This window comes from Dipodomys merriami, unplaced genomic scaffold (genome assembly GCF_024711535.1).
Source record: "Dipodomys merriami isolate MVZ:Mamm:240054 unplaced genomic scaffold, mDipMer1.0.p SCAF_644, whole genome shotgun sequence".
Classification (NCBI taxonomy): Eukaryota; Metazoa; Chordata; class Mammalia; order Rodentia; family Heteromyidae; genus Dipodomys; species Dipodomys merriami.
In genome coordinates, this window is record NW_027206229.1 from 461318 (window position 1) to 475347 (window position 14030).

Consider the following 14030-nt stretch of genomic DNA (forward strand, 5'->3'; position numbering starts at 1 on the left):
AGCTAAGGGACAGTGCTCAGGCCCTGACTGAGTGCAAGCCCCAGGACCAGCAACAACAACAACAGAAGACCTCATTATGCTGGTGTGGTACCCACCTAAAAGGAGAGAGCAGGAAGGACTGTGGCTTGAACATAGGCAAAGTTGACAAGACATCATCTCAACCATTAACCTGGGCTTGGTGATGTGTATCGATAAATCAGTTATACAAGACCAGGATGGTCCAAATAAATTTGAGACACCGGGTACTGGTGGCTCATGCCTGTAATCCTAGCTAATCAGAAGGCTGAGATCTGAGGATCATGGTTCAAAAGCCAGCCTGAGTAGGAAAGTCCGTGAAACTCTTATCTCCAATAAACTACCAGAAAACCGGAAGTGGCATTATGGCTCAAGTGGAAGAGCTGAGGGACAGTGCCCAGGCTTGGAGTTCAAGCCCCACAATTGACAATAAACAAACAAACGAACAAAAAAACTAAAGCAAAAAAGAGTGAAGGTATAGCTCTACTGGTAGATTACTTGCTTGCCTAGTAGTGTCAGGCCCTGAGTTCAAATCCCACAAAAACAAACAGAAGCCTCACAAACCTGGGGACCAAGGACACCAGTGGCTTATGCATGTAATCCTAGCTATTTAAGAGGCAGAGATCTGAGGGTCATAGTTTGTAGACAGACGGGGAAGAAAAGTCCTTGAGACTCATATCTCTGTTACCAAAGAGTCAGAAGTGGAACTCTGGGTTCAAGTGGTAGAGCACTAGCTAGCTTTGAGCATGAAAGCTCAGGGAGGGCTGGGAAAGTGGCTCAGTGGTAGAGCGCTTGCCTTGCATGCTTAAGGCCCTGGGTTCGATTCCTCATCACCACATAAGCAAAAAGAAAAAAGCCGGAAGTGGTGCTGTGGCTCCAGTGGTAGAGCTCTAGCCTTGAGCTGAAGAGCTGAGGGATAGCGCCCAGGCACAGAGTTCAGGCCCCATGACTGAACCCCTTCCCCCGTCCCCTCCCCCCCCCCAAAAAAAAGCTCAGGGACATCATTCAGGCCCTGAGTTTAAGCCCCAGAACAAAACAAAAACAAAAACAAAAACAAAACACCTAGAGACCAAAAATCATAGGGTAATCTGTTTCTTTAGACTTGTGAAACATGAAATCTATGTATCTGAGATATGTGAAACAAGAGTAAAAAACTGCCAAGCACTGGTTCACACCTGTAATCCTAGCTACTCAGGAGGCTGAGATCTGAGGATCAGGGTTCAAAGCCAGCCCAGGCAGGAAAGTCCAGACTCTTATCTCCAATTAACCACCAGAGAACTGGGAGTGCCACTGTAAGCTAAAGTTGTAGAGTACTGGCCTTGAGCTGAAGAGCTCAGGGACAGAGCCCCCAGCCCAGATTTTAAGCTTCACAGCCGACAAAAAAAAAAAAAAAAAAAAAAAAAAAAAAAAAAAAAAAAATGTTTTCCCATGTAATTTTTCTTTTTGCTAGTCCTGGGCTTGAAAATCTGAGACTAGGCGCTGTCTCTGAGCTATTTTTTTGTTCAAGGCTAGCACTCTACCACTTGAGCAATAGCTCCACTTCTGGTTTTTTCTTTGATTGGAGTTAAGAGTCTTATGGACTTTCCTGCCTGGACTGGCTCTGAACTGCAATCCTTATATCACAGCCTCCTGAATAGCTAGAATTACAGGTGTGAGCCATTGGTGCCTGGCCCCATGCATTCTTCAATGGCTCCAACTCAATAGTTCTTACTAAAAGCCCATATTATATACTGTTGTGAGTTAAAAGTTCATCCTTTTTCTTATACTTTTTATTCTTACCTGTTTCTCAACATTGAAGGAATGAAAATTGTAATCATAAGTGAGTTCGGTCCCAGCTGGCATATCTTTAAGTGCATACAGTCCAATCCGGTACACTCCATTAACAGACCTATGAAGAGAGGACGAAGAGTTAAAGATTGGGATGTTTATTTATTATGCTTTCACTTGGCCTTTTCTGCTCAAGGATCGTACTCTACTGCTTGAACCTCAGATCTCAGCCTCCTAAATAGCTAGAATTACAGGCATGAGTAACCAGTGGCTGGCATATCATTAATTCTTGAACTAACCCTATGAGAACATAGGTATTATGATCTCCATTTTATCTAAGAAGTGTATCTTTTTTTTTTTTTTAGTCTGGTCATGGGGCCTGAACTCTCGGCCTGGGCACTGTCCCTCAGCTCTTCAGCTCAAGGCTAGCACTCTACCACTTGAGCCACAGCGCCACTTCCGGCTTTTTTCTTTTTGCTTATGTGGTGCTGAGGAATCGAACCCAGGGCCTCAGGCACGCAAGGCAAGCACTCTTCCACTGAGCCACCTTCCCAGCCCCAGAAGTGTGTGTATCTTTTTTTTTTTTTTTTGTCGGTCGTGGGGCTTGAACTCTGGGCCTGGGCGCTGTCCCTCAGCTCTTCAGCTCAAGGCGAGCACTCTACCACTTGAGCTACAGCGCCACTTCCGGTTTTTTTTCTGGTGGTTTATTGGAGATAGGAGTCTCACGGTCTCTCCTGCCCGGGCTGGCTTTGAACCGCGATCCTCAGATCTCAGCCTCCTGAGTAGCTAGGATTACAGCGTGAGCCACCAGCGCCCGGCTAAGTGTGTGTATCTTTTTTTTTTTTTTTATACTTTTTTTTTTTTTTTTTTTTTGGTCGGTCGTGGGGCTTGAACTCTGGGCCTGAGCGCTGTCCCTCAGCTCTTCAGCTCAAGGCGAGCGCTCTACCACTTAAGCTACAGCGCCACTAGTGTGTGTATCTTAAGAGAATTAACTTACAGTCATATAACAACTAGTGTACCATTCAATCCAAGGGAAATAAAATCCAGGTTAGGCCAGGTGTTGGATCACACCTGTAATCATAGTGAGGAGGCTGAGATTTGAAGATTGTGGTTCTAAGCCACCCTGGGTGGGAAAATTCATAAGACTTTTATCCCCAATTAGCCATCAAAAAGCTGGAAGTGGAGCTGTGGTATAGTACTAACCTTGAGTAAAAAAGCTTAGGGACAACACAAGGCCCTGAGTTTAAGGCCCTAGGGCTGGCATTGAAACAAAACAAACCCAGGCTATTTGATTCCATAGCTTTTGTATGTAGAACACAAGGACCATCTTGAATACTACTCTATCATATGTAAACTCTAATTTTTTATTATTTTGGGGATCCTGGGGCGTGAACTCTGGGCCTGGGCACTGTCCCTTTGCTCTTCAGCTCAAGGGGAGCACTCTACCACTTGAGCTACAGTACCACTTCCAGTTTTCTGAGTGGTTTATTGGAGATAGGAGTCTCATGGAGGGGCTGGGAAGGTGGCTCAATGGTAGAGTGCTTGCCTTGCATGCATGAGGCCCTGGGTTTGATTCCTCAGCACCACATAAGCAGAAAAAGCCAGAAGTGGTGCTGTGGCTCAAGTGGTAGAGCGCTAGCCTTGAGCTGAAGAGCTGAGGGACAATGCCCAGGCCCAGAGTTCAGGCCCACAACTGACAAAAAAAAAAAAAAAAGAGTCTCATGGAGTTTCTTGCTCTGGCTGGCTTCGAATCATAATTCTCAGATCTCAGCCTCCTGAGTAGCTAGGACGGCAGCTGTGAGCCACTGTTACCCAGGTCTCTGAAGGTAAGTTTAAATTATAGATTCTATTTTTAGGGGCGGGTATATACATACTTTCTTTTGTATCATTTTTTGTTAGCTATAGTTTTTAAGAAATGTGATAATTTCCCCTAACTTTTCAAATATCAAGTTGTTGTAGAAAATAAATAACGGAACTCATAGAAATATTAATCCACAATAAAAATAAATCTATGAATTAGAAAAAATGATGAAAGAAGTTACATGTAAGAGAATACATACGCATGAAGAACAGATAAAACTTTTTTTTTTTTTTTTTCTTTTTGTCAGTTCTGGGGCTTGAACTCTGGGCTTGGGCACTGTCCCTGTGTTCTTCTGCTCAAGGTGATTGATTGCTCTACTGTTTGAGCCACAGCTCCACTTCTGGTTTCCTAATGGAGATAAGATTCTCATGGACTTTCCTGCCGGGGCTGGCTTTGAACCATAATCCTCAGATCTCAGCCTTCTGAGCAGCTAGGATTATAGGCATGAGCCACTGGAGCCTGGCTGCTTTTTTTGTTGTTGTTGTTAAGACAAGGCCTTACTATGTAGGCTAGGCTAGTCTTGAAATCACAATCTACTGCCTCAGCTTCCTACGTGCTGGGATTACAAGTGTGCACATATAGCTAAAACTAATATATATAGTAAAAATTAGATTAGGGTTTGCCTTGGAAGGTGGGAACAAAGACTGAATAGGCAGAAGGGAATTATTATTATTAATTTTTTAGTGTTGAACTAGGGCCTTGTTAAGGCTGGTCAAATACTCTACCCCAGACTGAATTTTCTGAAAATGATGGAAATGCACACTTAACATCGTATTTTTCGGGGCTGGGAAGGTGGCTCAGTGGTAGAGCGCTTGCCTTGCATGCCTGAGGCCCTGGGTTCGATTCCTCAGCCCCACATAAGCAAAAAAAGCCAGAAGTGGCGCTGTGGCTCCAGTGGTAGAGCACTCGCCTTGAGCTGAAGAGCTGAGGGACAGCGCCCAGGTTCAGAGTTCAGGCCCCATGACCAGACCCAAAAAACATAACAAAACAAAACAACAACAAAAAAAGATCATATTTTTCTGTATGTGACTTGTAACTCAATGTTCTCTACATTATCCTCTTTTTTGGGGAGGGAGGGGGGTCAGTGATGTTAGGGAATCTCATATCTTATACACAGGAAGCAAACAGTGTGTAACTGAGCTATATCCCTGGCCCATTATTATTATAGGTATGCACTATTCTACAAAGCTTTACTGTTTCTTAGATTTAATTTTTTCCTTTATTAAGCAGCTTTTAAATAAATAGAAAGGATGTTATCTCCTATTTTCCTTATTTCTCACTGTGACAAACCCACCAAGAATATACTAAGCTTGCAACGTGGTTGTATAAAGTAATATGAGATGGTGTATGTAACACTGTGCCTAACATAGTAAACGTTGAATAAATATTAGAGATTAGCCTTATCCTTATTATTGTATTCTTTTGGGAGCGCAAGCCAGGCGTGGCTCATGTCTGTAATTCTAGCTACTCAGGAGGAGATCTGAGGATCATGGTTCAAAGCCAGCCAAGGCAGGAAAGTCCTTGAGACTCTGATCTCCAATAAACCACTAGAAAACTGGAAATGGCGCTGTGGCTCACTCGGCAGAGCTCTTGCCTTGAGTTGAAGAGCACAGGGATGGTGCCCAGACCCAGATTTCAAGCTCCACAACCACCACCACCACCAAGAAAAAGCCAGCCTGGACAGAAAAGTCCATGAGTCTTTTTTTTGTTGTTGTTGTTGGTTGTGGGGCTTGAACTCTAGGCCTGGATGCTGTCCCTTAGCTCTTCAGCTCAAGGTGAGTGCTCTACCACTTTAGCCACAGTACCACTTCCAATTTTCTAGTGGTTAATTGGAGAGAAGAGTTTCATGGTTTTCCTGCTTGGGTTGGCTTTGAACCACAATATTCAGATCTGAGCCTCCTGAGTAGCTAAGATTATAGCACCCAGCTCTCTGAGACTCTTATCTCCAATTAACACCAGAAAACTGAAAGTGGTGCTGTGACTCAAGTGGTAGGGTGCTAGCCTTGAGCTGAAGAGCTCAGGGACAGTGCCCAGGCCCAGAGTTCAAGCTCCACGATTAATTAAAAAAACAAAAAAAAAGTGCTTACTCTGTCTGAATGATCTGGTAAGACAGGGAATAACTGCCTGGGCATGTAAATTTATTCACACTGTAGAAAAATGGCTTTCTGTCTGCCTTCACTACCTTCTATTGCACTAGATTCTTGGTTTTACCTTTTCCTGTTTTCTTACCATTTCTGCATTTCACAATTAGGGTCACAGCTGTGGTTGATGAATCGGGCCTCATTTCCCATACGGTAACTGTCAATCACCATCCCACTATCGAGGTTCAGACAGTAATGGTCACTGTGATTATGATACTGCTCAATCATTCTGTTCCTGAAGAGGAGAAAAATGATTGAAAGCCAGTTACTGATTTAATTGAAGGTAAATTTTAGAACTTTAATTTGACATTCTAATCTTGTATATTTGTCATTTTACTTGAGTATAATCATTTAGTACTTTACCTGAACTCCTGCTCACTGACAACCTCCCCTAGGTATTCAATGATGAACTGCCCAGCTTTCAGGGGTTCTTTGGTTCTGATTCCCCAACCTTTTTCCTCAGCTCGAAATCGTTCTAGACATTGAACCCATTCATGCCTCTGTATCCTCTGATTACAGCACTGCTCACCACAGGGGCAAGTGTTGGGAGAACACTCAGCAAAGATCATTCTAGAAAGAAAGAGAATAATTATAGATAATTTTACACAATATATGTTTTACTGTAGTTTTTTTTTTTTTTTTTTGGCAATTGTGGGGCTTGAACAATGGGTCTAGGTGCTGTCCCTCAGCTCTTCAGCTCAAGGCTAGCACTCTACCACTTGAGCTACAGCGCCACTTCCAGCCTTTTCTGCTTATGTGGTGTTGAGGAATCAAACCTAGGGCCTCATGCATGCAAGGCAAGCACTCTACCACTGAGCCAGCTTCCCAGCCCTGTACTAATTTTTAAGGTGGGGTGTGTATGTGCACATGTGCGCACACACATGTACACTGCCACTGGGGCTTGATTCCAGGGCCTAGGTGCTGTCCTGTACATTTTTGCTCAAGGCTGGTGCTCTACCACTTGAGACGCAACTCCACTTTTAGCTTGTTTTGGTTAACTGAAGATAGGAGTCTTGTGGACTTTCTTTCCTGGGCTGGTTTAAAACTGGAATCTTGGGGCTGGGAAGGTGGCTCAGTGGTAGAGTGCTTGCCTTGCATGCCTGAGGCCCTGGGTTTGATTCCTCAGCACCACATAAGCAAAAAGAAAAAAGCCCGAAGTGGCACTGTGGCTCAAGTGGTAGAGCGCTAGCCTTGAGCTGAAGAGCTGAAGGACAGCGCCCAGGCCCAGAGTTCAAGGCCCACGACCAGACCCCCTCCCCCCCAAAAAAAAACTGGAATCTTTAGATCTCAGCCTCCTAAATAGCTAGGTGTAAGCCACCAGTGCTCAGCCTATTATACAAGTTTTATGTGAATACATTAAATAAATTTTATTTTAAGAAAAGCCTATTAAGATTAAAATATACAATTTGAAAACTAATAACATTTAATCCTTGCAATCAGACTTCAAATATTGAATGCTTTTTCTTTTGTTTGTGGGGCTTGAACTCTGAGCCTGAGCATGTCCCTGAGCTCTTCAGCTCAAGGCAAGCTCTCTACCACTTGAGCCTTAGCACCATTTCCAGTTTTCTGGTGGTTTATTGGAGATAAAAATCTCACGGTCTCGCCGGGCGCTGGTGGCTCATGCCTGTAATCCTAGCTACTCAGGAGGCTGAGATCTGAGGATCGCGGTTCAAAGCCAGCCCGGGCAGGAGAGACCGTGAGACTCCTATCTCCAATAAACCACTAGAAAACCGGAAGTGGCGCTGTAGCTCAAGTGGTAGAGCGCTCACCTTGAGCTGAAGAGCTGAGGGACAGCGCCGAGGCCCAGAGTTCAAGCCCCACGACCGACAAAAAAAAAAAAAAAAAAAATCTCACTGTCTTTCCTGCCTGGGCTGGCTTTCAACTGAGATCCTCAGATCTCAGCCTCCTGAGTAGCTAAGATTATAGGCGTGAGCCACCAGCACCCAGCTGAATGCTTCTTTACATTATTATACCCAACTTTCATTTACAGACTTCTGGTTTTTCTGATGGTTTATTGGAGATTAGAGTTTCACAGACTTTCCTAACCGGGCTGGCTTTGAACCACAATCCTCAGATCTCAGCCTCCTGAGTAGCTAGGATTACAGGCGTGAGCCACCGGTGCTCAGCTTCATTTACAGACTTAAAATGGTAAAATACATAAAATGTATTACCAGAAAAGTATATAGCTCATGGGCTGGGAAGGTGGCTCAGTGGTAGAGTGCTTGCCTTGTATGCCTGAGTCCCTGGGTTCAATTCCTCAGTACCACATAAGCAGGAAAAAAAAGCCTGAAGTGGCGCTGTGGCTCAAGTGGTATAGTGCTAGCCTTGAGCTGAAGAGCTGAGGGACAGCGCTCAGGCCCAGAGTTCAGGCCCCACGACCAGACCCCCTTCTCCCCCCCAAAAAAGAGAAAAGTATATAGCTCAGTGGGAAGTACACACACAGTAATTTCAGTACTGGAAATGACATTTTTATGTTGGAAATATATAATGATCTGTATTGGAAATAGTATTTCCATATATATGACTAGCTGAAACCATAATTGTAAGATAATAAAAAATTCTGAGCCGGGCGCTGGTGGCTCACGCTTGTAATCCTAGCTACTCAGGAGGCTGAGATCTTAGGATTGCCGTTCAAAGCCAGCCCGGACAGGAAAGTCCATGAGACTTTCATCTCCAATAAACCACTAGAAAACCAGAAGTGGTGCTGTAGCTCAAGTGGTAGAGTCTTGCCTTGAGCTGAAGAGCACAGGGACAGCGCCCAAGCCATGAGTTCAAGCCAACTGAAGAAAAAAAGTATATATTTTTCATTGCTTCCTTTTAAAAATTTCTCCATTTAGTTTTGTTGTATGGTTTGGAATGCCATTAGATTGTTAAACATAATTAAAACAAAGGACCAATAAAACATTGCAAGATCAAAATATGTTATGATTAAAATTTTAAAATCTTGTATTTAATAATGTGCACTATAGGGCTGGGAAGGTGGCTCAGTGGTAGAGTGCTTGCCTTGCATGCATGAGGCCCTGGGTTCAATTCCTCAGCACCACATAAGCAAAAAAAAAAAAAAGCTGGAAATGGCACTGTGGTTCAAGTGGTAGAGTGTTAGCCTTGAGCTGAAGAGCTGAGGGACAGTGCCCAGGCCCAGAGTTCAGGCCCCACGACTGGACCCTCCCCCCCCCAAAAAAAAAATGTGCCCTGTAAAATGTTTTCAGTTATCTGATTTATTCTTTACAAAAATACTATCCTTTGTCCTAGTATTCAAATTGCAATTGCTGAAGATAACTTTGCTCTGTCTTTTTCTCCTATATTAAAGATCTACTGGCTATATTCCTATTGATATTTTTCTGAGCTCTCTATTCTTTTCTATAGATTTATAGATCCATTCTTTCTCCACTATTGTAGGCATATATATATATATATATATATATATATATATGTATACGCACACAAACACATATATATAAAATTTTTATTTTAGTTTTTAGGTGGTACTTGGGTTTGAACTCAGGGCCTTGTGCTTGCTAGGCAGTGGTCATGGGCCACCTGTTTTTGTTTCAGTTATTTTTCAGATGATGTCTCATATTTTTGCCTGAGGCCGACCTTGAATCTCAACCTTCTTTCTATGTTTCCAACATGTCCAGAATTGTAGCCACATGCTATCTTGTCTGGCTCACTTTTTTACTGGGCTGCTTCTGTATACTGCTTACTACAGCAATTCGATAAACAGTAAAATATGAAAAAACAGAGCAATGTTACCTAATCACAAAATACACATTTAAACAACTTTAAGGACATATGATTCTTCTAATAGTAAAAAAAAAATTACATCACCCAAAATAAATTGGGATATGAATACATAAAGTAAGTAAAACTAAGAGTAACTATGTGTTTTTGTATATTGGCAGTAATGTCACAATATTATAAGCTCTATTCTGGTAGAACATAACAAAAATATATAAATGTTCATAACTTATGTTTTGTCATTTTTCTTCTGAAAATATACTGGAAAGGTATTTAAAAAGGAAATCCAATTTTGATGTTGTGGTATGTTTCTGTAATCCCAGCACTGGAGAAGCTGATGCAGAAAAAATATGAATTTGACGCCATTCTGGATACATAGTGAATTAAAGACCAGCCTGTGAGACCCTATCTCAAAAAATAGAAAAAGGGAATCTATATAAAAAGTCTTCATAGCAATGATATTTTCTTTTTTTCTGTTAGTCCTGGGGCATGAACTCTGGGCCTGGGTGCTGTGCGAGCACTCTACTGCTTGAGGCACAGCGCCACTTCCAGTTTTCTAGTGGTTTATTGGAGATAAGAGTCTTACGGACTTTCCTGCCCAGGCTGGCTTTGAACTGCGATCCTCAGCTATCAGCCTCCTGAGTAGCTAGGATTACAGGCGTGAGCCACTGGCACCCGGCTAGCAATATTTTCATAGCAAATTTTTGTAGAAATAAGTTGAAGTTGGAGATGGGAAGGTGGCTCAGTGGTAGAGTGCTTGCCTCACATGCATGAGTCCCTGGGTTCGAGTCTCGATTCGTCAGCACCATATAAACAGAAAAAGCTGGAAGTGGTGTTGTGGCTCAAGTGGGAGAGTACTAGCCTTGAGCTAAAGAGCTGAGGGACAGCGCCCAGGTCCAGAGTTCAAGCCCAGCCCCATGATCAACCAAAAGGAAAAAAAAAAAAAAAAACAAAACAGAAGAAATTAAGTTGAAGCATCTGTTGAGAGACGAATGGCAACTTATGGCATATTAGTCTGACGATTAAAAAAAACTCCTCAAAGTGATAGTCTTTTGGACAGTAATCATTTGTAAGCAAAGATATATCAATGCATAAAACAATGACTATACCAACAGTTGCTACTACTATGAAAAACTGTATGTTATGTATGGACAATGTATGTACAATGACAAGATGTGAACTCACAGTGATGCAAACAAAGTAGAATTTTCCAACTGGTATGCCATGGAAGTTGTACTAAATATTGATCCCTTTGGCCTGTCGCTGTCTTTGAAAAGACAACTATCTGGTATAGCAAGTACTGATTGTGTATATTACACAACCCAACACATTTTATTTCCGCTTCTTTGATTCTTTTTTTCAGTTGTGGGGCTTGAACTCAGGGCTTCAACACTGTCCCTGAGCTCTTTTGCTCAAGGCTAGTATTCTACCATTTTGAGGAACAGGTCCACTTCCAGTTTTCTGGTGGTTAATTGGAGATAAGAGTTTCATGGATTTTCTTGCCTGGGCTTGCTTTTGAACCTTGATCCTCACACATCTCAGCCTTCTGAGTACCTAGATTACAGGTGTGAGCTACTAGTGTCCAGCCCTCCTTTGATTCTTACCTCTACTCCTCTGTCCCTTAAATGTTTCTTCTCTGAAATCGCCATGTCATTTTAAACTATATGGTCTCAAATAAGAATCAAAATTCTTATTCTCAAATCACTTTAATCAAATCACTTTGTTTCTGTTTTGTTTTTTTTTTGGGTCCGGTTGTGGGGCCTGAACTCTGGGCCTCCCTCAGCTCTTCAGCTCAAGGCTAGCGCTTTACCACTTCAGCCACAGCGCCACTTCCGGCTTTTTTTCTTTATGCTTTTGTGGTGCTGAGAAATCGAACCCAGGGCCTCAGGCATGCAAGGCAAGCACTCTACCACTGAGCCACCTTCCCAACTCCTCACTTTGTTTCTGATGATGACTTCATTAGCATTAATGATGACTCATCAAGTATATATCCACTCCATGTCAAGTTTCCTAGCAAGTTTCCTTCAAAATATAACATGACCTTATTGTTTACTTTTACTGAAACTGTTTTACTCTATTCCTTCATTATGACTACCATATACCAACAGGTAGGAAGATACCAAAAACTATGCTTATTAATACTTTATTATGTTATCTCATACTATTCTCAACAATGCTCTGTAAAATTTGATGGTATTAAAAAAAGTTGCCTGGGCTGGCTTCAAACTGCAACCCTCAGTTCTCAGTATCCTGAGTATCTAGAATGAGCCACTTGGTGCTGGCTAACGGTATTATTTTTATCAGTGGGGTTAAATAGCCTTCTCCAGGTGTCATAAGTAGTAAGAGAATTTAAGTTTAGGTACCAAGACTCTACATTTATTTTTTTTTCTGTTACTGTATTCAAGCTATTAATTTTTAGGTATCCGAATACAACTTCATGAGGGGAAGTAAGTCTATTTAATTTAATCTACAAAGGAAGTTACAGTACCTGTTGAGGCAGTCATCCACACAGCCCTTCCTGGTGTCATCATCTGGCTTCTTACAGTTACAGGTAGTAGCCTCATAACCAGAAAGAGGTTTGACATCAACGTAGACATCTTGAAATGATAGTAAAGAACAGTTGGTGAATATACTAATTTTTTCTTTTGAAGTGCCAGTCTAAGATAAACACTATGTTATGGAGGCAGTGCAAATAGCTCCAAAGTTACTCACTTGAACGGATTTTTTTATACAGTGGGACATCTGGCTTTTTGTATAGCTAGAAGAAAAAAGAAAGAAAAATCTTCATATGGCATTTAACTTCCAATGCTAAAAAGTAGCATCCATCCCTAGTACAAGAAATTATCCACATATTCTTCTCATGTAGAAATATTTGTAAGCCTTTTAAGAGTGGATACAATTGAGGGAAACGTTTTGGGAGATCATTCTTGCCCAATATTAAAGAGAGAATTAAGATTGAACAGAATATTTCTTCATTATGTTGTTGGATAGAAATAATAAGTATCATACTGAGGACCAAGCTACTCAACTGGACAAATTAAGATTCTATTTTCTTTTTTTAAAAAAGAAGGAAAGAGGGGAGGAAGGGAGGATGTAGTTGTGGAGATGGGAGGAAAGGATGGTAGGGGAAAAAAAAGGAGGAGGCAATAATGCTTGGTAAGAAATGTACTCATTAACTTGCTCTTGTGATTGTAACCCCTCTGTACAGTATTTTCACAATAAAAAACTTATTAAAAAAAGAAGAAGAAATGGGGGTAGCTTAGTGGTAGAACATATGTTTACCATGTGTAAGGCCCTGGGGTCAATCCCCAGAATATATAAAACAAACAAAAAGAACCCCAAGTACAATCTTTCCCCATAAAACAATAACAAAGAAGTCCTAAATCCCCAAAAGAACAAGTCCCTAAAGCCTAATATGTGCATAGTGCTTACAGAGGGTCTGAGTAAGATATACAAAATTACAAAAATGAGTACCTAGACTTTCAGCCATTACCTTGTTTCAGAAATGTAACAGATTTATAATTTTCTTTAACATAACTAATTTAATGAATAAAGGGGAAAGGGCAGGCAAGAAAAAAAAAGCTTTCACATTTTAATCAGGAAGGAAATAGAGGAGAAAATAAATTAGAACAGAGGTAGTCAATAAAAAGAAAGAACAGCCAGGCGCCGGTGGCTTACGCCTGTAATCCTAGCTACTCAGGAGGCTGAGATCTGAGGATCTCGGTTCAAAGCTAGCCCGGGGAAGGAAAGTCCGTAAGATTCTTATCTCCAATAAAGCACTAGAAAACCGGAAGTGGTACTGTGGCTCAAGCGGCTCAAGTGGTAGAGTGTTTGCCGAGTGTTTGCCTTGAGCTGAAGAGCGCAGGGACAGCGCCCAAGCCCAGAGTTCAAGTCCCATGACCGACCAAAAAAGAAAAAAAGAAAAAAAAAAAAAAAAAGAACAGTGATAGGAAGTATACAGACATTTTTCCACAAACAGCATCTTGGAATAAAGTGAAACATTTATTAATCTCCTAGAATATCTCATTATCATTTTTCAGTATATGTTCAAAGCATTCCATTGTTAAATATTTAAAATATTGTTACTATAGGAATTCATGAGAGGCCACTAAAGAATAGAAGGCACAGGGGAATGTAAGTTGCTTTTCACAATTTAAAGTTAATAGTTGGTGGCATTTTGGCAAAACTTTGAGGCCTCTTCACTTCATCTGTATGACTATTTCTATTTCATAATGGTTATTCTCAGTATGGAACCTAGGAGCTATAACTTAAATACAGAAGTCACTGAGGGAAACTTTACAGTTATGGATGTAAGAAAAAACAGGACCTTCTTATTTTTGGTTATCACTATATTTTAAGATCCTTAGAAATACAGCAAAGTATTTTCCTGTTTCCTTTGGTAAGAGAATCAATTTTGTATCTGAAAACGAATTCCAAACTAATAAGAAGCAGCCAACTAAAATAAAGCCTAATTTTTTTTTTAAAGTGCTGCTGGCAGTACATTTAAA

At 41.4% G+C, this 14030-nt stretch overlaps 1 protein-coding gene across 3 annotated transcripts in view; it reads right to left on the minus strand.

Moving 5' to 3' along the window:
• LOC138815514 (histone-lysine N-methyltransferase ASH1L) overlaps window positions 1-14030 on the minus strand; it is a 143033-nt gene that overhangs the window by 28781 nt on the left and 100222 nt on the right. For all 3 annotated transcript variants that reach the window (XM_070004973.1, XM_070004974.1, XM_070004972.1), the window contains 5 exons: window positions 12235-12280; window positions 12011-12119; window positions 6148-6354; window positions 5873-6019; window positions 1795-1903 (listed from right to left, as the gene is read on the minus strand). In XM_070004973.1, coding sequence (XP_069861074.1) covers window positions 1795-1903; window positions 5873-6019; window positions 6148-6354; window positions 12011-12119; window positions 12235-12280 — 618 coding nt within the window. The remainder of the gene's footprint in view (window positions 1-1794; window positions 1904-5872; window positions 6020-6147; window positions 6355-12010; window positions 12120-12234; window positions 12281-14030) is intronic.